This window comes from Zootoca vivipara, chromosome 5 (assembly GCF_963506605.1).
Source record: "Zootoca vivipara chromosome 5, rZooViv1.1, whole genome shotgun sequence".
NCBI lineage: Eukaryota > Metazoa > Chordata > Lepidosauria > Squamata > Lacertidae > Zootoca > Zootoca vivipara.
The window spans coordinates 43,380,716-43,407,601 of record NC_083280.1 but is presented as its reverse complement, the minus strand read 5'-3'; the positions used below and the strand labels follow the sequence as shown (position 1 = coordinate 43,407,601).

General features: G+C 44.1%; 2 protein-coding genes across 3 annotated transcripts in view; both read right to left on the bottom strand.

Moving 5' to 3' along the window:
• Positions 1-5,029, bottom strand: part of OGA (O-GlcNAcase) — a 30,943-nt gene extending 25,914 nt beyond the window's left edge. Inside the window, exons 1-2 of the mRNA XM_035132881.2 lie at positions 4,560-5,029; positions 1,118-1,169 (exon numbers count right to left, since the gene is read on the bottom strand). Coding sequence (XP_034988772.1) covers positions 1,118-1,169; positions 4,560-4,785 — 278 coding nt within the window. The 5' untranslated portion in view covers positions 4,786-5,029. The remainder of the gene's footprint in view (positions 1-1,117; positions 1,170-4,559) is intronic.
• Positions 5,030-9,226: 4,197 nt separating this feature from the next.
• Positions 9,227-26,886, bottom strand: part of KCNIP2 (potassium voltage-gated channel interacting protein 2) — a 104,389-nt gene continuing 86,729 nt past the window's right edge. Inside the window, exons 2-9 of one of the 2 annotated variants that reach the window (XM_060274688.1) lie at positions 19,901-19,999; positions 18,458-18,600; positions 17,326-17,395; positions 16,711-16,781; positions 15,105-15,212; positions 14,857-14,961; positions 14,063-14,125; positions 9,227-13,845 (exon numbers count right to left, since the gene is read on the bottom strand). In XM_060274688.1, coding sequence (XP_060130671.1) covers positions 13,798-13,845; positions 14,063-14,125; positions 14,857-14,961; positions 15,105-15,212; positions 16,711-16,781; positions 17,326-17,395; positions 18,458-18,600; positions 19,901-19,999 — 707 coding nt within the window. In that variant the 3' untranslated portion in view covers positions 9,227-13,797. The remainder of the gene's footprint in view (positions 13,846-14,062; positions 14,126-14,856; positions 14,962-15,104; positions 15,213-16,710; positions 16,782-17,325; positions 17,396-18,457; positions 18,601-19,900; positions 20,000-26,886) is intronic. The other variant, XM_035133896.2, reaches the window with a different exon arrangement.

Below are 26,886 nucleotides of genomic sequence, written 5' to 3'. Positions count from 1 at the left end.
GAATGGCACACCTGAATAAATAATTGTTACAAGAAAGATAAATAATAGGACCAAATATACAAATCTGCGACCATGGTTAGATGCTTTATGTTCTAGAAGCTTCTACTTTTTGTTATTTTTCTTTAAAAATGTTCCTTCAAGGTTTTTTTCAGGTGGTAGTACATCCTGGGAAATTGTGCTATATAAATCATGCACTAAAAATTGCTTTGCTGCAGGGACTGTGGTATGAACAGTGCATCTTATGTGGTGGGAAAGTGTGCAGATGTAACCATTCTGGCAGATCATTTTCAAGGAAATTCTAGATATAACACAGAAAGTCACTATAAATCCATTATTGGTGCTATTCTATTTACCAATGCCCATAAAGTTTGTTGCAAAAGAAACTACCATATTGACTGTGATATGCTTGGAAACTGGAGGACACTATTCATTTTCTTAACTTAAAAACACTGCTCAGAGCTTTTGAAATATTAAGTGGTATATAAATGCTTTTTGCTGGATTTTGCTTATTTATTTTATTAATATTGTTGATATTGGTTAAATGTTGTATTGATTTGTTAATCATATATGATGTTTGCTTTAATTGTGATGTTTTAGCTTATTTCTTAGTTGTTGCTTTGTTAAGTGTTTTTTATATAGCAATTGTTTTGCTGATGATTTGTTACTTATTTTATATGATTTATACTGCATCTGTATTGTTTTATCACGTTGTTATTAACTGACGCCACTTTGGGATTCATTTGAATGAAAAGTGGCATAGAAATATAATAAACCAAATCAAACCTCTGAAATTCAGAGTTAGCTTAGAATAGTCACTGAAAGCAAAAACCACTCAATTTTCTATGACCTTTTGGCTCCCCCTATCCTCCCCTACTTTAGTTTTCAGAATATATGCCTTAATTCTGCACGAAATAATTTTTTTATTTTTACAACTGACTTATTATTATTATTATTATTATTATTATTATTATTAATTCATTTTCTATACCGCCCTAGACCTGAAGGTCTCAGGGCAGTTCACAAAAATATCAAATACATAAAATCAAAACAAAAACAACAACCCAACAACACCTCCCCCATTATGTATTAGAATGCTACAGTAGACAATGCCACATACCTTCTAAAAAGCTCTTTTCTCTGTTCCATAACCCAAGGCCTTCCATAAAATCCTGTGGGAAATATTGAAGGTAGACAGTTTCAAATATTGTGCTGCTTAACGAAATATCCAGTGCAAGATCTCCGAGGTCGAGCCATAATAAACTAATAATTATTAGTTTAATAATTCATTATACAAATTTGTTAAGCAACTTTAATTAAGGCACAGTAAGATTTAAAGAGGTGAACTTGCACAAGTTACCGGTAGCTGTCAAAAGCTGCATCTAGTGGGTTTGAAATAAATAGGCCTCAGTTGTTCCTTTAAGTCAGGCATGGCCAAACTTGGCCCTCCAGATGTTTTGGGACTACAATTCCCACCATCCCTGACCACTGGTCCTGTTAGCTAGGGATGATGGGAGTTGTAGTCCCAAAACATCTTGAGGGCCAAGTTTGGCCATGCCTGCTTTAAGTAGTGCCTGAAGCTCTACATATAAACAAGAACGGCAGTATAAAATGCTGCGAGATCAAACCTGTATGCATGATACATGTTGGAACTTATGTCCTGTTTAGCACTACTGGAATGCATTTCTTGGAGCAAAGTATGCCCTTTTGAAAATCTGTTCTAATGTACACTCAGTTCATTTCCCTGATGTGAACGAGGCCTGCTATCATAGTGACTATGACACAAGCCACCTTTCCAAATCTGTTACCAATGGAATCCGTGCACCTGGGGTAACTCACATAAAAATGCATACAGGTCCTGAACATTACATCTCAACAAGTGCCCATCCGCAAACATCCAATTCAAAATCATGTTATTCCAGTAACATGGGGAGAGGGACAAGGGGAGAGGCAGGGTCCTGGCAACCAAAAGTTTCTGCAAGGCTACTAGCCCAGTCAAAAATAATAGCTCCCCGAGCTCACATTTTAAAAAACCCATCTTAAGACCTAAAGCAAATCAGAAGTGGAACTAGAGTGTTTTAAATCATGATTGTAAGGAAAGTAAAAATGAACCCTCCCCCGACAGTGCCTGGAAAAATACTCAGACAACTGCTAGCGTGGGAAGCTGTTATGCTCTTCTCTGGTTGCCAAAACCATCGATATGGCAGTTTTCATTCAGGAACAAAGGGTTTGGGGGTTATGTCTGTGCCTGGCTGTACTTTCACAAAAGTGCAAACATGACTGGCATGAGACAATATATGCACCTTGTAATAGAAGTTGCTATTTAGAAGAGGCATTTTGCATATACGCAAATCATGACTGATTTAATAAACCTATTTCATTCCTGACATCTGGTAGCCATCTGACTTCTCAATTCTCCCACAAAAACTCCACACAAAGTAGGGTGTATATCAAGGGATAGCCAATGTGATACCCTTCAGATGTCATGAAGTACAACTCCCATTAGTCCCAGCCAGCATAGCCAATATTCAAGGATGATGGGAGTTTCAGTCTAAAATTTCTGGAGGGCAACACATTAGCTACCCCTTTTCTATATTAATCAAGCTAGAAATAAACCTCCTTTTCCATATTGAGATCTCATCAAAACCACAAACCTACAATATGCCACAGAAAAAAATCATGTAACACCACAGCTAACAACACCTACTATGTGGGTGGGGGGGGGGGGAAACCCAACATTTAGATTTAGGCTGATATTTACATCTTAAATCTATTGCTAAATCAAAATTCATGCAGGCTCCTCTACCACCAACTGTGAACAAGATTATATCTTCAAGCTGAAGGAACACACCTTTCATAAGCCTGCAGGTCCACATCTCCAGATTCAGGGGTAGCCAACATGATACCTTACAGACTACATAAGAGCTTGCTAGATCAGGCCATCTAGTCCATCCTACTGTTCTCACAGCGACAAACCAGATGCTTATAGGAAACCCAGAAGCAGGACCCAAGAGCAAGAGCACTTACCCCTCTTGTGGTTTTCAGCAAATGGTATGAAGCATATGCCTCCAACAATGGAGGCAAAACATAGCCATCATAGCTCACAGCTAATGATAGCCTCGTCCTTCATTAATTTGTCTAATTCTCTTTTAAAGCCATCAGAGTTGGTGGCCATTATTGCCTCCTGTGGGAGCAAATTCCATAGTTCAACTATGCATTGTGTGTACTGTACTGTATTTTTCAGTCTATAAGACATCCCCATCTATAAGACGCTCCCTATTTTGGGGGGACTCAGATTTAAGAAAATGGGAGATGTATCCGTGTAGAAGACGCCGCCTAATTTTTGACATCATTTTAAAGGGAAAAAGTCTTATACATGGAAAAATACGGTACTTTCTTTTGACTGTCTTAAATCTCCCAGTATTCAGCTTCATTGGATGTTCACTAGTACTAGCATTATGAGGGAGAAAAACATGTCTCCATCCACTTTCTCCAAATCACAGATAGTTTCTACAATTTTATGCTACCTCTTATTCACCTTTTCTCTGAACTAGAAGTCCCAAATGTTGTATGCTTTCCTCAAAGGGGAATTTCCCAATCCCTTTGATTATTTTGGATGACCTTATATGAAATTTCCTCAACTCTGCAATATGCTTTATTAGGTGAAGTGATTTGAACTGTATTCAGCATCCCAACAGCTGTTGCACCATTGATTTGTATAACAGCATTATTATATCAGCAGTTTTATTTCAAATCCCTTCGAAATGATCCCTAGCATGGAATTTGCATTTTTCACAGTTGCTGCACAAAGGGCTGAGATCTTCATTGAGCTATCCACTATAACCCCAAGTCTCCTTCCTGGTCACTCACTGCCAGTTAAGACCCCATGAGCATATGTGGGCCATATCTCACATGACTGCCTGCCAATGACCACACTGTCTAGGGCTGGTGGGAATCCAACAACTTGGGGGGTGGGGCAGGCTACAGGTTCCCACTCCTGGTCTAGGCAGCAGCATAACACTGGTATTTGAAGAACCAACCAGTAAGTATCAATAAATACCTCAGAGAGTTTTTCTAGGAAGAAAACAAGCCTACTACCACTATCCATTCCAAAACACTAGTTGAACTGTAACCCTATCAGCAACCTCGTTACTTCACATACGGAAAAACCTTAGGGTACAAGAAAGCGGTTAGTTTTCAATTGAGTCCACGGACTGTTTTTGTTTTGTTGCACATTTCGTAACGTTATTACAGTTTGTGCACTCATGTGAAAGGAAGAACCAACATGTGGCTCGGAAGTTTGCAGCATTTAAATTCAGCGAACTGGAAGGCAGTTGCACTGAAAAGGGCAGCTTCGTTTTACCGCAGAAGAGAGCAAACGGCTTTAACCCTCCGCCGCCAGGTTTCATTCCCAGGGCGGAGCCAGAGGAAAATGGAGCGGGGAGGAGGAGGAGACGGCGCTGGAGGGAGAGGCGGGGATGCTTTGTTCCGGCTACGGCCTCTCGCCCTCGCTCTCGCCCGCGAATCCGCCCGGCCCCGCAGCCCCTTCGCTCTCTCATTACCTTCTACGACGCCGCAAAGGAACCGCCGAAGGCCTCCGTTGCCCACAGCTCCGGAGCTGCTGTCGGGATCCGCTTCGGGGCCCGCCGGGTCGGGTCTCGCAGGGGACGCCTCGTTGGGCGAGGCGACGGGAGCCACAGGGCTGGGGCCAGGTGTGCTTTGAGGCTCCCCCCGCGCCTCGTCGACCATCCCCGCCAGGCCCGCTCCGGGACTCCCGTCCGCCGCCATCGCCCTTCTTTGCTCTCTAACCGAGGCGGGCTGCGCTTGCGCGGGGAAAACCAGCCCCAACCGGTCCGAGCCGGAACCAACCGCCCTGCTCGCTCGACTGCCAACCGGGGCCGCTGCTGCTGATCACGTGTGGCTCCACCTCCTTCCCACCGCGCACCAGGCGAAGGGAGCACGGGCGAGCAGTCCAACAAAGCAGCTGCTTGAGCGAACGAAAAAGACGTGGGGGAAGGGTGGCTGAGGAAAACTACCTAACCGCGCAGGCGCGAGGGACCGGCAGGGCATTTACTGCGCATGTCTTGCGGGGGTCGGCGGGGGGAGGGGCGTGTCAATGCGCACGCGCGAAAACGAAACCGCGGCCCACTGCGCAGGCGAGCAACGGCAGCTCTGAGCTGCGGCTTTGGAGCGCATGCGTAGCTAGTGCACGGATCCCGGAGGAGGCTACTGCGCACGCGGGAGGGGAAATAAACAAAGCAGCGGGGGTTAAGGCGCAAGCGCAGAGCGTAGCCACGGGGGGCTTGTTTGATTAAACGCTGCGCAAGGGGCGGAGTCTTGCGTAGGCGAACGAAAGCGGTAGGCTTCTTCCCCCCCCCCTCGACTTTCCGCCTCGTTGCACATCTATGAAGAAGGAGGAGCTTGTGGTCCGCTGCCTTGAGATTTGACCTACTTTTCTAGGCTGGGGCCTCCGTAGACCTGAGGGGTAGCTGACTGGGCGCGCCTCAGAGCACGCTTTTCACCTCTGGGGAGAGACCAGCTGCAGGAATATCAAACCAAGGCTGGTTTTTGAACTGTCGGACATGGAGTGCGGTCACCTGACTTCAAATTTCCGCTTAGGCACGAAGCTCACTCGGTGACATTCCTAGTCACTTTCGCAGCCTAGCCTACCTCACAGGGTTGTTCTGGTGGCTCCCCCCCCCCCCCCGTGTGTGAGGCTTTGAGTTGCCCAAACTCCTTGGCTAAAAAACTGGATAAAAATGAAGTAAATAACGAACAGGGGAAAGGCTGCAAGTACACGCTTTGTATGCAAATAGTCCTCGTTCCATTTCTGACACCGACAGGCTGGGCTGGGAAAGGCGTCTGTCTGAAACCCTGTAGAACCCTAACCCCTCTTAAAAGAAAGTGGACCAGTGGACTCCTGGGTTGCTCCTGGAAAAGTCTTGCCCGTTTCCAGTGGGTGAACAATAATCTCCAACTGTATCTGAAGAAGTGTGCATGCACACGAAAGCTCATACCAAAATAAAAACTTAGTTGGTCTTTAAGGTGCTACTGAAGGAATTTTTTTAATAATCTCCAATGTCGGTAAATGTGCTTGACTGACGTATTCCCTTGGCTTAGTTACTCTGTTTTGCTTTTGAAAAATGCCACCTCTCTGGCAGAGCAGGGGTGCTTCCGATGCAGGGAAAGCCAGGACAGAGTCTGGTGAGTGAGAGGACAAGATGGGTAAAGCAAGGAGCCAGGACAGAATCTGACAAGTTTTGGACCGAGCTGGTCTTTTACTAGCTTTTCAGGGTTGCTTACTTGGCAAGAGTACAGCTTTATGTTTGGACTAGTAACATAGTGGTCTGTTAGTAAACCTTACTGAGGAAAGATTGCTGCTTTTCTGTACAAATGTCATTGCTTTATTTGCATATGTAACACTTTTTTATTGCCCAATGCTAAGTGCTGATAGTGAAAGGATAATACAAAATCTAGTTTCTTTTTTGAGGAGCAGAAACATAAAAATTATCTTAGCGGGGAAAAGTTTAGGTCCCCCATTTTTGCTGTGGCTACTCTGGTGCCTTTTGGTGATAATACAGAAATTGTACAGGCAAAGCATTGTTTCTAGGAAAGATTTACCTACCAAATTTCCATGTGGCAGGCTTCTTTTAATTTTTAGTTTTTAAAAATTAAATTGATTACAAATACTTAAGAATGGTCTAGATTCTAGAATTTCATAGGGGTGTGATTTAAAATCTATTTTGCTGTTGCTTTATTCTATGTCTGCTTGGCTTTTTAACATTTTCATATTGTTAAATAATACTTGCATCCTGTTTGCTTTTTTTCATTTTAGGCTTCAGATAGGGTTGATTGTAATCTGATGTGTAGAAACAAACAACTTTAAGATCAAAAGCTTCTGTGATGGTGAGGCTTTTTGTCTCAGAAATAAAAGAAACACCTGTGTTACAATTGAGATGAAATCTGATTGATGCTGTTTGCTTTCACTAGCCACTTTCTTTTCTCCACTTGCACTAGAGATGTCGATGACTTCTGTTCTTTACAAGTATGAGCCTCTTTAAATTTGAGCTGCTTTATTCTCTTCTTGGAAAATGACTCCTCACACCATAGGGCAGGTATGGGGAACCTGTGGCCTTCCAGATATTGTTGGGCTATAGCTCTCATCCCTGACCCCTAGCCATGATGACTGGAGCTGATGGAAGTTGGAGTTCAGCAATATCTGCAGAGGCACAGCTTCCCCATCCATGGTATAGGGAGTTATGTGACCACCCATTTCAACTTTCTGCTGAGTTCTTAGTATGCAAGACGGAGGGGTAGTGACTGTTATAGGGTGATGCTGTTGCATCCATTGGTCACTAGGTGGCACACTGCTCATAGATTTGTGTTTTAGGACCCTTGCTCTTTCAGGACCATAAGGGTGCAGGAGGTGGGGAGACGGAAATCTCTCTATTTTACAACCTTCCCCACCTGCAGCATTGACCTTGGCAGGCCACAGATGCATTTTTAGTGGAATAGTAGAACTCATGGACATCCAATGAAGCTGAATGTTGGGAGATTCAGGGCAGATAAAAAAAAACACTTCTTCATGCAAGTGCATAGTTAAACTATAGAATTTGCTCCTATAGGAGACTGTGTTAGCCACCAGCTTGGATGCCTTTAAAGGAGGATTAGACAAATTTATGGAGGATAATGTTGGAAGAAATGGACATGAAGGTATTCATTTATTTCATGGCCACAAATCACCCCAACTCTGAGATAAGCCAACAGAGGCAAGGTCAGCAAAGCCAGTTGCTATGGCTATGTCCCAGTGTCTCTCTCATATATAGCTGCCAAGTCCCGGTTAGAAAAATATGAGATCAGCAGCACCGGCACCGGAAGTCACTTCTACGCTTCCGGTGCCGGCGCTTCCCGATTTCCAGTGCCCAGTCATGGGCAGAGCGGCACCGGAAGAAATCCAGGGGAATTACCATTCGGAATGACAGCAGGAAACTGCTTTAAAAACGGGGGTTTCCCGGGGAAAATGGGAGACTTGGCAGCTATGATGTGTGTGTGTGTGTGTGTGTGTGTGTGAGAGAGAGAGAGAGAGAGAGAGAGAGAGAGAGAGAGAGAGATTAAGGCATGTTAGCTCATCAGTCAGTCAATGAGTCTGTGAGTCAGAGTCTATGTTATGTCTTGAATTGCTGGAGCAACAAATATTTTCTACTTGCATGTATCTGCAAAGCTTACAAGCTGCATGCACATGTCAACATCTGAAACTGTATTACTGAGGCCTGATCTTTTGCAGCAGTAAACTGTTTGGGACCTTAAGCTGCCTTTGTGTAGTGACTGGAACTGGGAGAAAGCTTCACTGCATGGGTATCTCATATCAGATTCCCAACTGGGGGGGGGGGCAATCTTGCAGGACCTAACTTGGGAGAGCCTGATGCTACACTAGGTATAAAACAAAGCCAACTCCCTACCCCAACTTTGATACTGTTTTGATTGCTTCATTTGTCCTCATTTTATTCTTGGAAAATCAACACCTCTAGCAACTTTTAAGGAGGGTTCTCTTTATGTGGCATCTGTACAGTTGACCAGAAGCAAGTTTGTTGCACTTTTGAAGGAAGACTTCAGATCCCATTTGCAATGAAGAGTATGAATACTTCATATTGACACAGAGATAAACCACAGCAGATGTTTCAGTAGTAGTTGCACATATGAAGTTACAGTCTTATAACCTTAACAGTAATGTTTAGTCGTGCCGACTCTTTGTGACCCCATGGACCAGATCACGGCAGGCACTCCTGTCCTCCACTGCCTCCCGCAGTTTGGTCAGACTCATGTTCGTAGCTTTGAGAACACTGTCCAACCATCTTGTCCTCTGTCGTCCCCTTCTCCTTGTGCCCTCAATCTTTCCCAACATCAGGGTCTTTTCCAGGGAGTCTTCTCTTCTCATGAGGTGGCCAAAGTATTGGAGCCTCAGCTTCACGATCTGTCCTTCCAGTGAGCACTCAGGGCTGATTTCCTTCAGAATGGATAGGTTTAATCTTATTCCAGTCCATGGGACTCTCAAGAGTCTCCTCCAGCACCATAATAACAGTAATACCAAGAGTAAAAGGGAGGCACACACAACCCATCTGAATGCAGTACCCAGCACTTCCCTGTGAAGATATGTGGGAAAGCAAACAGCAGCAGAGGCTGTGGTGTTTGTGCATAGCCATTGTGGTTGCATTTTATTGTCATTCTTGATCTTTATTATTATACAAAATATACAGAGTTGAAAATGCAAAGCTGATAGCAGAGCTCAATGTGCCCCACTAGTGCAGTGGGAATGGGCCATCTGGCCCTGATTTAGTGATTGTAGTGAGAGCACAGGTAGAAATATGCAGCTGGCGTATAGGTGAAGAGTGGAGCAGTAGCCCCACCCACATTGGGATTGCCATCAGGTTAGGAGTATCAACAGACAGGATGAAGATGTTTCAAACAAAAGAACAATCTGCAAGGAGATGAGTGTCGGGTCAGGATATGGGCTTTGCAAAATCAGAAAATGATCCAAATAGAACCAATGTAACGCCGAATGAAAAGGTCATATCCTCCTACTTTATGTTCATTATTTTAGAATAACCTGGTTTCTGTAATGCCCACTTGACCCATAAACATGCATTGAAAGAGTGATGGTGGGCAAATTCACCATCTTCTCACTCTGACCACCCTTACTACGAATGTGACAGTTTAATTAAAGAGTGTCAGAAGTACAAATTCTCTGTATTAGAAGTGATGTTGAGTATGCAGCCTAAGACATACTTCTCAAATGCAAAATCCCCTGGAATAGTGAAGTACTTTGTCAGAAAGGGAATAAAAGCCCTTTTTAAAGGTGATTATATCTGGCCTGGGCTGGTGGAAGATCACTGTGTATGAGGAGGTAATCTATGTGGCATTTCTTTACTCTCAATTTCCCACCATAGTTTCCAATGGACCCATGGCTGTATCTGATAACAGACACAGCGAAAAGTGGGAAAGGCTATCAACATTTCATGGGAGTGTGCCGCAGCTGCATTTTGAAGGCTAATCTTGAATGCAACTATCTCTGGAAGCAAGGAATTCTGCCTAAAACCTGGAAAAGACAGACCGTTATCAGGCTGGATGGCTAATTGGCCTAACACGGTATAAAGCACCTCCTTTTATAATTTGCTTGGGCTCACCAACACTCATCTTTATTTGGTAGCTGACAATATGAGGAAATATGCTATTGGCCCTTCTTGAAAATGCAGCCTCCGAAGCCAACCTGTATCTGAGAGCAGGACAGTCTTGAGTCTGGACTAATTGTGATTCCCAGTTCTGATTACAGCACTTTCCACCCTGACTTGCTTGTAACCAGGAAGGCCTTGGAATTGTCACCTCTGTTCCTGAATAACAACTCTGGGTTCTTAGTAAAGTGAGACAATCACTTCTGCTAGAGTGTTCCAGCATAAAGACCCATCCGGAAAAGCACAGGGCTGCTTTAGACACACTTTGAAGTGGCAGTGTTATAAGGGTAGTGTTAACTTTGCATACCAGCCAGGTACTTGTTAATCTTTGCTGAGGGTAGTTCCCTCAGCAGTGGCCAGCTGTCAGTTATGTGGCTTGCAATGCATCCACAGCTAACAGAACCAGTTTAAATATTATGGCCTCCACATGATATCTGCTTCATGCAGTGAACATAAAGTGTGGGTTTCCCCGGATGTGTGTGAAGTTTCTACATCACCACAAGATATTCCTAGCAATGGCAGCATGGGAATTTTCTATACAAGGGAAAGTGATCTACCATACACATTGTGGCCATATCAATGATTTCAGGATGGCAATTAGAACATGCTCCGATGTCACATACACATATACCACAGTAGGCAACTTTTATACTGGAAGCTGCCCTGTGAGCAATTGCAGGGTAGCAGAGCACTATTACACTATTCCGACTGGTTATGAGTACTCCAGCTTCTCCTATAGGCCTTAAGGGGTAAGAAACACTAGTGTAAACCCTTACGTTTGAGAAAATTCAGATAGGAGGGTACTGGTGAGGAATGAGGATGGGAGAGATGCAGGAGAAAGGAAACTGTTGTGTTGTGCACAGAAACAGGCTTTCTTGGATGGAAGATGGGAGTGCAAGATGGTAGGAGGATGTTTGTGGTTAGAAATTGTTTCATTGAAGAGAATACATGTGTGGAAGGGACTGGCTTGGGGAGGGTTATACAGGAATGGGATTGTTAAAATAATTTGGAGGCATGGGGAGGAGAAACTAAGCCAAGGTAAAGGAACTTTAAAAACATAGTGTGGTTATGGGTCCAGGCATTGTACAAATTTAAATAAAAATAACCACCCTGTAGATGCCAAACTGTTCCCAATCTCCAAAATTTGATCCCAGCTGTGACCCTTAGCAGAAAACACATCTGAACTACACAAAGAGGGACCCTTAAGTGCTGGCATGATGGGTTGGCAAGAACTGAAATGGCAGCCTCAGGAAGGAGAAGAGCCAAAGCTGGGCTCCAGTGCACATGGAAGTCTGTTTGCATAGCTAAAAATCCTGAGCTGGCCAGTTCCAATTCCTGTCCTTCATACACTCTTGAATGATACATTTCACTTTCAGACCACAGAACAAAGAATCTCATTTCTGTGGGTCTTTGAATCTTGCTCTAGACTGCCAAGTGCCTACTCAAGATTGCAACTGTAGTCTGAGATGGGAGCTAAAGTATAGGGTTGGTTGTTAGGATGCAGGAATAACAACTGAGATGAGCCTGAGAGGCGTTAAGTGCTGGGATAAAACTAGGGCTGTGGATAAGATATTAAGAACATTGGTAGAACTAGCTTGTGTACTGCAGGGGATGCTAGGATATTGCCTGCTGTTGAGTACTTCAGCCTCTGGCTCGCTAACTCTTTCATCACTTTTCTGCCTTCGTTGGGATACAGTACCTGTTTGTATGGCCAAAAAACCCCTAAACCTATTCAGTATCATCCTTGTCTCTTCCCTATACTTCACCTTAATCTGAGTGGTCTTGTCATACTAGAATCAGCTTCAAGATTCTAGTTCTTCTTAAGCCCTTCATATCTCTGTTACAGGCAGTTTCTCTTTCTTTGTCTTTGTTTACATTCCACGTTGGCCTCTGCAGTTTACGCAACTCCTCTTTCATCAGTTTTCGTCTCCTACCTTGCCATGCCACTCTTACCTCCATGCATCAAACAGCTTCTTTATTCCAATTTAAGCTCTTCCACAAGACCTACATTTTCAGCTCCTCTGGCTAGTCCACTCCCGTTGCTCATTATGAATCTCTGACCCATTACAGTATCCTTGTCCTGGCCAGCTAGTGTGATCTGTGCAGTGTTGCTGCTGTGCTCTGTGCAGAACCTGGCACTCTGTTGGAGATTCATAAACACTCTGAAGATGCCGGTTGCCCATACTGTTTCTGCTTCTGAATGACCCAAGGGCTTATTTGTAATAAAACATGAAAAGCGGGTAAGCATCACAGAGAGATGAGCAGCAGCTAAAGAGATAGTTGGCACAGGGAAGAAACAGCAAAGCTCTCCCCACCCTCTAATGAGATTCCTAGGATTTTCTTTTACCTACTCTCACACATGCCCTCTTCCACCTCTTCCATTCACCATTATCACTGTAAGTCAAGGAGCTATGTCATGTTTTTATCTTTCAGTGAACTTGGCTCAAGGTCAAAGCATACCCTTGGCTGATTCCAGACTGTCACCCGTAAACCTTAGCTGAACCCTGAGTTTCTTCTCACTGAAGGATGTCTGAGCTCTTGACACCTACTTTCTGTATGGCCCTCAGTTGTTGGAGCTGCGTAACAGATAGTATTATTATCATTATCTCAGGCTACATAGAGACTCAGCCCAGTGAGACCACAGAGATTCCATCCTCACTTAAACATTTCTAGTGACATGTCCTCACCACTTCTACCCCTGTTTTCATGACAGTTTATATGGGGGGGGGGAGAGATGCAAGGAAAAGATCTGATCAAGCTTAGTGTACTTTCTTGCCATGGGAATCCAAGCATAATTCAGCCCTCCCTCCTGATTTGTAAATGAAAGCTAAAGGTTGTGTTGTACCTGCCTCTCATGAATGGCACACAGTTTTCCTTCCCTGTTGACGATGTAAAGGAAAGAAACCACAAAGCAAAATCCCACTCACTCTCTATTTCTTTGCCTCAGCTCTCACCCAGAGTTTAGTGCCAGGATGGCAAGTTACCTTGACACTGGGAAATTTATCTCCCAACTGGAAGCTTCAGGGAATTGCAGTGAGAGCCTTGGTGTAATTAGATGGAGTCCACTCCCTATAGGCAGTGGGTAAGATTGCACACACACAAAATCCTTTTAAAGTCCTTGGCAATCAGCGGTTGCACTGCCGTTTGGTGGTGTGGAACCTGCTTGGAACCCCAGTGAAGGGTCGGGGGTTGCTGTGATTTGGAAGGCCCTAAATGGTGGGCATACTACTTGGTGACAGGGCAGTGCAGCTTCCTAGGGGAGGCAGCAGGTTAATCCGGTTCCCCCCCCCTTCTTTTCAATGCCCAGAAGAAGTGCTTGTGGATGTCAGGCTGTTTCCCCTGCTGGGCCTTGGTCCAACCCAGCCAAAGGCTCCCTCCCACCCCCGTGGTTCCCATTGCAGGGACTTTCCCCCAGTTGCATCTCGAATACATGGTCTCCACAAATGTCTCCCAGTCCAGCATGGACAAGGGGCTGCTTTGTCCATACAGCCAAGAGAAGAATGCCTCAGAGGGATACACCAAGAAGAGAAGCCCCAGGAGTGTGTGTGAAGGTCTGGGCTCCAGGAGTGGCCAGCTAGATCACATTGTCAAAGAGCTTCATGGAACTCATGATGTTTTCATCCTGCCAAAGAAAAGAGGACAAGTTATAATAATTAAGAAGTCCTGGAACTAATGATCAGCTTTGATTCCCTCCGCCCCCCCCCCCAAACTATACCTTGGGTGTAAAGGACCTTTTCAACCCCCACCCCCTTTTTATACATGGCAGAAAAATAACAGTGGTCTGTTACCCACTGATAATAATGCAATATCCCCACCCTTCTCTAATGGGGGTATGCTACCTTCTGGCAGGACTCAATGAATTCCTCAATAGTCACCACTCCATCCTTGTTCCGATCCATTTTCTGAAATGCAAGCACCAGGGATATGAGAATTAAAGGCAAGGTAACATCTGTTTCCTAGGAGCAGGCACACGAAGCCCACTACAACACCCACAGTCAGGAAGGACATCCTTGAGGCAGACCTGGTCAGGGAACCTGTCAGCTTCTAGGTAGCTTCAAAGGCATTTCTGACAGAGAATGGCCCCCTACCTCACTAATGACATCTTGCAAGCATCCAAGGAAATAGCAGTGGGCTGGCGCTGCAAACAGGTCCACTGCTATGATCATAACAGTAAGATGGGCGATGCTGCCTCTACTGGAAAGAGGAAGGAAGAGTGCCCATTGGGAAAGCTTAAAGTTCTGACAAAATCCTGTGCTGAGTTTTCTACTCTGTGTTGACTCTGTACCCAAATGCACACATTTGCATTCCAAATGTGTTGAAATACAACTCCCATTATCTCTGGTCATTGGTTACGCTGGGCAGGTATGGTGGGAGTTGGAATCCAAAATGTCTGGAGGGTGCCAAGATGGAAAGGCTCTTCTAGGAAGAGGGCAAACCCAAATATCTTGACCAAAATAACCCACTTGCTCAACTGCCAGGGATGGGAAGGTTTTGTAGAACTGCAGGATACTGACATGGGGTAGTAATTATGTTTTGCTCAGAGTAGACCCATTGAAATGAATGGTCCTTAGTTATGTTCATTAATTTCACTGGGTTTTCTCCACTCATGGAAATGTCCTGACTCAAGGCTCACCTGGAAAAAGTTTTCCACATGCTCCTGAGGTGCTTCTTCTCGCATGGCTGGGTAAGTGTATTTGCCCATCATGTCATAAATGGATTTCATTATGTCCAGCATTTCCTGCAAGACAAGAACACAAAAAGAATGGCCAGCAGAAATCAGAACTCGATTGTGGGCTGAGCGAGATTCATAAGAAAGTGGACAACAAGCAGGAGAGCCCAATATCTTCTGGTACCATTGACTCCATCTCCCTCTATACATACCTCTTTGGTGATACAGCCATCTTTGTTCAGGTCATAGAGGTTGAAGGCCCAGTTGAGCCGATCATCTATAGTACCACGTAGAATAATGGATAAGCCAGCCACAAAATCCTACAGGGGAATGAAGATGGGGGGAAAGGGGGTGGGGTGAAGAAACAATCAAGTTTAGCTCAAGTGCCGTGAAGGCTTGAGAAATTCTGGGATGTGGAGGAGACCCAATGGCAACAAACTGCAAAGAGCAATTCACAGGGTAAAAACCCACCTGCAGAAAGAATTACTGAGTATCTAATTGTTTAATACCCTAGAGCAGGAGTGGGGAGCCTGTGACCCTCCAAATGCTGCTGGACTACAACTCCTATCATCCCATCACATTGGCCAAGCTGGCTGGGGCTGATCAGAACTGGAATCCCAACAACATCGGAAGGTTTCCTCACCCCTGACTTAAGAGCTTTCCTGCTGACCCTCCTGCTTCAACCTTCATGATTATTTTTTTGACAAATGAATTTGAAATTAGAACATCAAGAGAAAATGGTGAAGTATTCTCAGGCAATCTGTCAGCATAACATTCTTTCATTCATTTAAATTTGTTTCCATTAGGGCAGCCTTTCCATTGGCTTTATTTAAGTGTGTAGACTGAGGAAATTTCAGATATCTAGTACATACGGTAATTATTTTATATTTATTAACTTATTGCTACCCACTCTTGAATCTTGAAGTAAAATGATCTACAGAGTGTACTTGAGAGGAGAGAAATATAATAAATACACACAAATAAAAGTTCACAAAACTTTTGGGAAAATCAATAGGCAAGAGAGAGAGAGAGAGAGAGAGAGAGAGAGAGAGAGAGAGAGAGAGAGAGAGAGAGAGAGAGAGAGAGAGAGAGAGAGAGCTGTTGTGGTTGTTCACTGGAGAGAGTGGGAAAGTTGCCTTCCTCAGGTAGGATGTCTGTGTCTTTTATTTGTCATTTGCCCTCACTCTACTTAGCAAAGAGCTCAGAAAGGCAGGTCCATGCACTTCCAGCAGGTGGCCTCACTGACCTGCTGAGTTGCAGGGTTTAGGTGCATAAACTGAAAGTGCAGAAATTATTGTGAGATTTTAGAATCAGTAGAGCTGAAGGGCATGGTGTTGCCTGGAGATGCTAGGAATCGACCAGGGTTGTTTTGCATGCAAAGCAGATGCTCTACTACTGAATTATTACCCTCTGTTAAAGTACTCATTTGGTATTCATAGGTGACAAGGAATCTCTTTTAAAATTAAATTTATATCCTGCCCTTCTTCCCAAAGGGCAGCATATACATCAGTGATAAAAGTACACAATTAAAACACCTGACAAACTGCACACAGGTGAGCAGTGGTGGAGGGACTGTGTGCTCCATCTCTCCCCTGCACTCAGCATAGAAGCCAAGCAGGCTGTAAGAAGAGGGAAGTGCCCTTCTCTGCTTAGAAATGCTGTGGGCTGCTGGATAAACGAAATCGTAAGCCCACTTTTTGTGGGCTTGTTTGCAATGCCAGAAGCATTGTTTTTTATTCTGTGAAACACCCAGTCAAGGTTTGTTATAAAAGTTGCTCTATAAATAACATAACTAAATAACTGCATGTAGAATCTTACCTCAAAACTGACTGAGCCATCATGGTCAGTGTCAAATGCGTTGAAAAGGAAAGTTGCATATGTACTGGAATCTGAAAAGAAGTGCATCACAGTAAATGATTAGGAGGCCTTTTACCAGATGTCAACAAACCAACCGAATAGCAGGCAGAGAACAACCAGAGAGAGTGACTATAGCTACAGCTTTTGGAAATACTTTATAAAGTGCCAGGAAATTATTGTTGCTTCCCCTTAGACATAGATATGTTATTTATTTATGGCAATATTTATTGTCTGTATACTCAAGGCAGCTTACAAATAAAAACATATTATCATGATAAAGAACAGTCCTGGCACTTAAGAAGAAAAGCCTGCTCAAGTAAAATGGTCTTAAAAGCCTGTTTAAAATTGAGCAAAGAGGAAGCCATATTTAACTATAAAGATATGTCATGGACCGCTCTCTTGGGCAAGGAGCTGTGCTTGGCACAGCAGGCAGGGAAGCTATGGGCAGCTGAAGATGACTGTGCCAAGGCCCTCAAGAATATATCCCAAATTATTTCTAGCAGCCGCCAAGCCACTCACTGTCCTTATCTGGCCTCCCAGTTCCTCCAAAAGATCTCAGCTGGGAGTGGCACTCACCTCCCTGTGGGAAGAATTGTGAGTAGATCTGCTTGAAGCTCTCTTCATTAACAATGCCACTAGGGCACTCCTGTCAAATGGAAAAGTGCAGACAAGTTCACCTTGGAAGAGCTAGTCTAAACGATAACCCAAAGTAGGGCCAGTGTGGTGAAGTGTGTCATCAAAGAGGACTTTGAGGAGCTGACTCTCATAACCAATGACAGAAAGCAAATCACCTCCTAGGGAAAAACTTGAGCAGTGTCTCTCAGACTACGGGTGGTGTGTGTGCGTGTGTGTAAGTAAGTAAGTAAGTATGTAAGTAAGTAAAACAAATGCTTCTGAAAGCAGAAAGCAGCATTATCCTATTATCTACTGGTGGTTACACTTGAGATAATACAGGAATAAATTCCAATCAGGGTGTAGAATATAGCCAGTAAGATATAGCAAGAGGGTGTGTAGGGTGCCTCCCCAGGCTCAGAGGAAGTCATAGCATGTAGCTGGATTCCTCTGGCATTCAAACATCACAAAGAAAATCCCTCTGTGCTTTGGAGGCATCCATTACTGGCCTAGGAGGGATGAGTGGTTCAAAAGCAGAAAGAAGCATGCCACCCCATGTGGAAATACTGGTGCAACTTCATTTCTATGAGAATTAGTGGTGTGTGCTGCTGTATAGACACTCAAGGGGGAAGTGTGTGTGTGTGTGTGTGTGTGTGTGTGTGTGTGTGTGAGAGAGAGAGAGAGAGAGAGAGAGAGAGAGAGAGAGAGAGAGAGAGAGAGAGAGAGAGAGAGAGAGAGATATCGCTTACTGGAGCCATACAAGGAGTCTGACACTTCATCTTTGTTCCTGAGTAATGGGAGGCACTTTGGCTGGACAGTGTCTTGGAAGTGCCTGCCTATAGTCACAAAAGAGGATTTCATTATAGTTATAGTTTTTGTGACTGTGAGTGAGCAAGTTACAAATTGCAAAATCGATGTGTAGTGAGTGGATATTTTAAAATAGGCTCTCTTCAACAATATGGAAAAGGACAGTCTCTTCCTTTCTATCCAAAAGTTTTGTACTTGTTTTTTTAAAACCCTAGTATAGGGAAAAGAAATGACCCCCAAGCAAGCTTGTAAGTGCACCAGCAGGAAGGGGAGTTTCTTTCCAACTCACATTCTTGAAGCCTCGGTACAAGACCTGCAGCTCCTTGCGGGTGAACTTGGTTTGCTCCTGCAGCTGATCCAGGCCCTCGGGCCGATGACAAACAGTGGAGAGCTCAAACTCATCCTCTACACTGTCTGCAAGAAAAGAAAGAGCTTCAAAAGTATAGCATGGACAGAACCAAAGCATCCCACCTCCATTCCTTGAATTAATTTTTTTTCAAAGTGAGGTGTCAAATTTCCTTCCCTACCCTGCATTGGCACAAATAGACCCATCTCATGTTGCTAAAGCTTGGACAGACTTTGCTCTCTTTACTTTTCCTGCTACACCGTAGACGTGCATGTACTCTGTGGAACTACCTTTAGATGCAATTTCTCACACCTGGATTACAGCCAGAAATCAAGTGCTGCAGTATCATCCTGGCCTAGAGGAGGTTTAGAGAGCTTTGGTCAATTCAGGATAGAGCCCTGTTTGTGAAATGCATTAATGCCCCCCTCCCAATACGGCATCAAGAGAAATGATAAGTATTAAATTCAGACTAGTTTGGATAGGAACCAGAGATAAGAGTTGTTACAACATCTTCCATGGACACAGGCTGTGAACAATGTTATGCACTCCTCACTTCAATGCACATTGAGAAGACCAGAGTCAGTGCTACCGGGTTTACTTTCCTTGGGAAGAAGGAAATGCTTGTGGCATTTTTGTATTTCCTGTTGACTTATTAATATACAAGCAGAGATAATGGAAGTAGAAAGATTCTTATGACAAGCAGCAGAACCACTAATGCTGCTTTGGATTCCAAAACATGTTACAGTAGTTGCTAGGCAAGCAAATTCACAATGCCAGGTCCATTCACCATAATCAAGGAAGCCAAACTCTTAACAGCATCAAATAAGTGGCAGAAGCATTGACTAAGGCAGAAGCAGGTTTTAATTGGCAGCACAGACAAACCCAACCCTCTCTTCTAGTCTTACCACTTGGGTACAAACACACAATTATAAGTAATCAATCAATGAGATGCATCGGCTGTTGTCATGATGGCTGCATATATTGCCTCCAAATACAACCTGCCCCCTCCAGTGTTCTAGGACAAAATCCCCTCCTTGCTGTCCTTTGTCTTCCTATTCATTTTGAGCTCTGTCAAATGGAGTAGAAAGCTGGAGAAGACAGCTATCCCAGACACAAGTTCATCCACAAAGCAGCCATGTACAATTAGCGGCTTGAGGCAGAGAGCCTACATTTTGTCTCCTCTATTCCCTTTTGTCCCTGCCTACATCATTCTCACAGTCCTTTTATAATACACTGCCTTGGATTGACGTTTGAGAAAAGTGGCATACAAGTATTTTATATAAATACTATACAGAAGGAATCCCTTCTCCCACTTCCCCTGCTCCTGGGAGTTAATGATGTCACAGAACAGAGAAGACACACAGAGAGGGATAAAGTGTCACTTGCTTTCGCTGATTGAGGGGATGGATTTGGGCTGACGGCAGCAGGGCAGCAGCTTGAGGAACCGCTGCTTCAGGGCTTTTTTAGCGTGGCCAGGTGGGTTGCCTGCAAAGAGATGACAGTTGCCAACCAGGAGAAGCATTAACATATGATGGCACCCTTCGTTCCACCCACACCCGATCCCTAAGCACCAGCCACAACAGACATGGTATGGATTGGAAAGACAGTCATGCATGGCTTCAATGCAACAAGGACATGGATCCAGCATTGTCAACAGTACACCCAACAATGACTCACAACTCTTCTAAAGCACATGCATGCTCCCACTGAGCATCAGTTGGGCATGAAGAAGGGATGGGGAACCTGTGGCCCTTTAGATATTGTTGGATTCTTATCAACCACTGGCGATGCTGACTAAGGCTTATAGAAGTTGGAGTCCAGCAACATCTGGAGTGCCACAGGTTTTCTGTGCCTGACCCAAAGGAAGTTGCATCACTTGGAGGGCCAAAGAAACTGCAGCCAGGTGTTTAAGTGTGCACTCTCTGCCCCAAGAAATCAGCTGCTCCAGTGGATGAGTGACATGGCATTTTGCAGCATGATACCCTGGAAGGCTGTATCATGATGTGGAGCTCAGTCAGTATCACATGTGACTCTTAATCTTAGGATCATGGGTTTAAGCCACATGTTGGGCAAAAGATTCCTGCATTACAGGGGGTTGTCTAGATGACCCTCCTGGTCCCTTCAAACTCTACAATTCTATTATTCCAAATGAGAGTTAGATCTAGTAGCTCAGTGCAGGTGAATGAGGGCTTTAGGCTCCACCCTTAGTTCTCAGGAGAAAATGGCTGGGAGTAAAGATGTGCTCCTTCCTCTTCCTAGCTCTAGGAAAGCAGCAGAGGCTGTGTGGAGAAGTAAGTTCCTGTATGAATGGTCAGCATTTTAAGGCAAATGAGGTATAAGGCTGAGCTGTACAAATTAAAACATAACATGCGGTTGCAACCCACAGAGGATGAGGAATAAATGAAGGGTGCAGACATTGAATGTGTGCAGAAACAGACAGGAGGGTTGGATAAAAGGCAGCTGTAAAGGTTGGCATGGTTGCCATCTTATTGCCAAAAAACCTACAGACTACAGCAGTCTGGCTGTAATTGATCCTCACCTTTTGTGTGTTGGTTATCAGTTGCCTTGTTCTCTGAGCTTTGCAGGTCTCCCCATTATCACTGCAAATGTGAGGCCAGAAAGGTCTTGTTTCCCCTCCGTTCATCAACAAAATCTCTTAAATAAGACTAAGGCCACAACTCTTAAGACTGCAAACCTTTACCTGGGAGTAAGCCCCACTGAACTCAGTGGAACTTACTTCTGATTAGACATTACACTTTAAGTGCAGGGCCGTACCCAACAAAGTCATTCTAAGAGTAGACTCATTAAAAGCAATGGACTTGACTAACTTAAATCCAATGGTTTAAATGGCTTTTCCTTGAGTATGACTTAGTTGGATACATTCCAAAGTTATGAGGATGCAAGTTGTGCTGAACTCAGAGAGAGTAAATAGTGCTCAGGCCACTGAGCACTTAGTTCTGGGGTTTTTCCCAGCTCTCTTTATCAATAAATTTATATATCACCCTTTAACTTTATTTATTTATTTTGTAATTAATTAATTAGCTAGCACTTAAGCACACATACCTATTTGAGGGCTGGGGAGGGAAGATCTACATGGCCAGGGAACGGGGTATCTAAAATGAACCTGCCCTATCGTTAAGAGGCTCTGCTCTGAGTGCTGCCACCTGCAGAAATGTGGTGAGTGGTGATAGGGAAGACAGGGCTTTTCCAGTGAATTCACCCGTGTAATGTGGAATACTCTTCCCAGGGATACTTTGCTGGCACCAACTCTTGTCTTTTTGATGCCCAGTGAAGATATTCCTGTCCATCTTGGCTACTAAGAGATAGTTAATTTCTGCCATTTCTCACTTTATTGCTGGATTTATTGACGATTTTATTTGATATGCTATTGTTTTGTCTGATTTCAGTTGTTTTATTATTCTTTCACCTGAATGTTTTGCCCAAGAAGCGGCCTAATTTTTGATAGGATGAGAAGGTATGAAAGGAGATCCTTTCATACTTGTCTCAAGAATGCATAAGAATAGCTTTATACTAGGGTTGTTGGACCGATTGCCCTCCAGATGCTGTTGGAATCTATTTCTTATTAACTCCAGCCAGCATGGTCAATTGCTGGGGATGATGGAAGTTGTAGTCCAGCAGCACACACCAAGATACTTATTTATGGGGGTAATTTAAAGGCATTATTTCCTCTAGCCTCAGTTATACTAGATTGCTACTGAGGCCAGTAGATATCAGATAAACTCACCTTTTTTTGCCCAGAAATGATTTTTTTTTAGCACCATTGTAATATTACTTCCTATTTACTTCCTCAGGTCAATTTAAATGTTGCTGCTTTTAAGCTTGTGTGCAAGTGTGTCTGTGCGCATGCATGTCTCTGTTTTAACTCATGACTGCAAGGATGTTCTTATTGAAAAGAAGTGGCAATGACTGACAAATGGAGACAAACAGCAATAGCTAAAGAGATGAGCAATACAGGAGAAATGAGAGACAGTATGGCCCACACAGCCAAGCAGTTAGGGACATTTGCCTCACATCAGGCCAGGCCAGGTGCAAAGACATTTCCAGGAAGGAAGGGAACACAAACCACCAAATTAAAGCAGCACCTTTCAATCAGAACACTGAGAACACAGCAGTCAAACATGTACTTAAAAGGAAAGATGGTTTTGGGAAGCAATAAAGTTGTTTATTTGCTCTCCTGGCTTTGGGCATTTTGTTTCAGCACCTGCTCTTTGGGCAGTTTTGAACAGTGCCATAGATAATAATTTCACAAGGAAGAGTAACTTTAAAAGATAGTCACTCACTTTCTCACACACACTTCCCCCCCTCTGCTGTATGATCCACTGAACATAGCACACCTACCAAGACTGCAAAAGGACAATGGGGTTTTGCACAACATGAAAGCTACATACTCCATCTTTTTCACAAAACACCCACTAGAGAGGCTGGGGGACATTTACTTCAGTTGATGACCACATAGATTTATGATCGTGCTCTACAGAAAATAGCCCCTAGATGCACAATAAATAATAAATCAGCCCAAGAAGCAAGTATATCTTTATCCTGAGCAACTTGCTCCAGATCATACACACTGTCTCTCTTGCCAGTTGAACATATTTTTATTCCTCATGGAAGACTAATCTCACTATTGTGAATAGAAGTCTGATCCACTCCTATCTGTGCCTTGCCCCCCACTTCTCATTGGTTGTTGTGAATCCTGAACTGTATGCAGTAAAAAACTTTCACATCTTGCCTCAGTTCTAACCTGAAGCACAGGTTTGGTCTCCACAGAACTAAATCATCCTTTCAGGATGAACACAAACAAGTCATATGAGTAACACTGCCCAGTGTTGTATCATCCAATTTCACCACAGCTCTCTGAACAAGCTTAAAGGAAGTTGGGATGAAAACGCCAGAATTCACTACAAGAGACCAAAAGGAACAAAGTATTTGCAAGTACCTGCACACAGGGGTACATATGAATTAGCACTGGCTCCAATAACTGATTCCAATGAAAAGGAGCTCCCACAACTACCAGAAGAGCCCTATACACAGGAGAGATGCAATCCACAGAAAAGGGCAGAATACATTGTTGTGGTCACATTAAAGCCAGTCCCCCAAATGCAACTCACCCCAGAAAAAGTCATCAGAAAGGTGAGCAAATTTAAAGCTATATTGGCAGTATTTCATACATGGCTGAAATAAGCCACAGAAGGACAATTAGCTCAGAGTCCTCTGTTGAAAGTAAAAAATGAGGGTGCTACGGAACACTTTAAATGATTGTGTGTACCTATCTGCGGGAAGGAGAAGGAAGGATGCAGACTTCTAGACCTTGGAAAAAAGTACACAGCAAATTTTGTAGCTGTCCTTGGTGCCTACTCTCACTGCAATTTCATTCTCCCATTTAAAACATCCAGGGAAGCCAAATCAAACAGCTTCTCACTCAGAAACAACTAACACCAAAAGATATATAAAGCTGTAATAAAGCAAAACTTGAACACAGCTCTTTGCAAAATCAGGTACAATCCATATAATAAATAAAAACTTGTATATGTATGCTGTCCCTCCAGCTACTAGGTGGGGCTAAAGGTAAAGGTAAAGGGGGCCCTGACCATCAGGTCCAGTCGTGTCCAACTCTGGGGTTGCGGCGCTCATCTCGCTCTATAGGCCAAGGGAGCCAGCGTTTGTCCGCAGACAGCTTCCGGGTCATGTGGCCAGCATGACAAAGCTGCTTCTGGCAAACCAGAGCAGCACACGGAAACACTGTTTACCTTCCCACCGGAGCGGTCCCTATTTATCTACTTGTACTTTGATGTGCTTTCGAACTGCTAGGTGGGCAGGAGCTGGGACCAAGCAACGGGAGCTCACCCCGTTGCAGGGATTCAAACCGCTGACCTTCTGATCAGCAAGTCCTAGACTCTGTGGTTTAACCCACAGCACCACGTGGGGCTAATATATGGCAATTCCAACTGAGTGAGAGAAATTTAGAAGGGAAGAGGAGTAATGGTTGAACAGAGAAAAAAAATGCATGGCTATAAGTGCAAAACTAAACATTGCTTCACCAATTATATATCTGTAGTCCTACAGTCAGGAGATATAAGAATAACCTAAACTATTCCCACAGCTGGTGATATTCATGCGCTAGTAAGATCCAGATTCAGCTACTGTAACAAGCTGTACACTGGGCCACCCTTGAAGACCACTCAGAAACTTCCATTGGTTCAGAATATGGCATCTGGATTACCGTACTGACTGGTACTAGCTGATTAGAAGAAATCTCATCAGTATTAAAAAGAGGCTCATTCACTTCCAATTTGTTCTTATGCATAATTCAAGACGCTGATTTTGACCTATAAATTCCCATATGGCTTGGAACCAGGATATCTAATCAGAAGGCTCATGTGCTGTCATGAGACTTTGCCCCAGTCTTTAAGATCCATCTCAAAAGCCCTCGTTTGCATGTCACTGAGGTGGGTGCTGCTGCAGAGTGGAACCTTTGATTCATAGAACCCTGCTTGTGGAATTCTTTCCTCAGGGACACTTACCAGGCACTGATTGCCTTTGCCAGACTGGTGCTGTACAGGTGTTCTGGACTGCAACTCCCTCCATCCCCAGACAGCACAGGTTGCAAGAAAGATTCTTTGCAGTATCCCATTATTAACCTTCCTCCATGAAAGTCACTGGCCATTTGGTAAAGGCTATATTTGTACCTCTGCTGCTTTGGTTTACTATACCTTTTTGGGAACGAACCTGAGAGAGACTAGAATGCCAGGAGATACAATTAAATAACTAAGGCATAGAGCCGTCAACATGGATAATGACTTGTAGTTGGTATTTCCTTGTTGCTCTGCAGTGAACTTACAGGTGGTGGCAGCTCAGAGCCCTTTTAAGAGCTACAGGAGGTATCCTGTATATTCTTTTACAATGCTAGATGTAGCCTAAGGGAAAGTGCAGAAGGAGATAATTTCATGTTCCAAAGGAGTGTGGCACCACTGACAATATGGACAATGTACTTACTGGAAGAGCTGCCATGATGGGGAGGTACATGGCAGCCAGTGAACTGCCCAGATTAGCAACTAGCACAAGGTTTGCTACTATTTCCCCTGTGGTGGGTGCAGAGGACGAGGAAGACAAACCTGCTGCTGAGAGGCTGATAAAACTGGAACAGATTTCAATCTCAGAGTAAGCAAAAGGGAACAGACCAAGGATGTGCAGACACCATCCTATATTAGTATTCTCGGCATTACTTTGGCTCTTCAGCACCAAGCTCAGTGATTTTGATAAGGGCTGATACCATCATCATGGTGAAAACTCCCCTTCTGAGTGAGCAGGATGGAAAGACCTCAAAGACGATTTGCAGTTCTTGCAACATTTGCTGGTTTATGTATTCTATAGTACATAATTTGAAGGGGTTTGTTTGGCAAGCTTAGACTCTCAACTGTCCTCTAGATTGATGAGAGCCTAGGGAATATAGGAAGCTGTCTTATACTGAGTCAGGCCCTTTGTCAATCTAGCTCAGTACCGTCTACACTGACAGGCAGAGGCTCTCCCAGGTTTCAGGCACTGGACTTTCTCAGCTCCACCTCGAGATATGGGGGATTGAACTTGGGACCTTCTGCATGCAAAGCAGATGCTCTGCCATTGTCCCACAGCTCAGAGTCCCTCTTGTCCAGGGTTTCACAACAGATGCCACAAGAGGAAGCTGTTGCTCACGATGCAGCACGGCATACCCAGAAGTTCCACAGATGTTGGACTTCTGGTATGAACATGTTTAAGGAAACTGTGAGCATGCAAGCTGAATTTTATGCCACATGGGCAACATGGAGTCTTCAGGCCTGCTTACTCCAGAAAATGAATGGGTTATATTGGGGAGCCTCTGGTTTGAGGTTACCTATCACTACCCTTGTTCACATTTTCATCCCACAGACAGTTCTCAGGATCCACAACTGAGCCCATCCATCCCAGTGCGGGTAACAAACTCATCAATTTCAATCTGCACTTTTGCCCAACATCCATCTCAGACTAGATTATGTGTGAATATTCCCTGGCCAGGCTTTTTATCTCCTCCTCCGCTCCCTTTCCAAGCTGTCACATTCCCTTGCCCCACTCCGAGGCCTCCGTTTCCTGCCAACTGCTCTTCTGAATTATTGATGCCGGTACTTCAGGAGCCATAATCAATAAATCCAGCTTTTTCATCACCCCCACCCAGTTAAAAATGCTCAGAAGAGCAGCAGCCTTTGGGCCACCAATGAGTCAGCACCTTTGTGGGTTTGTGGAGAGTAGTAAAGATGGTGCTCTAAAGAACCGTGGGTTTCAAGGATGACTCTCCCAACACCATTAGTCCCTGGCATGGCATGCCTGTGATGATGCAGCAA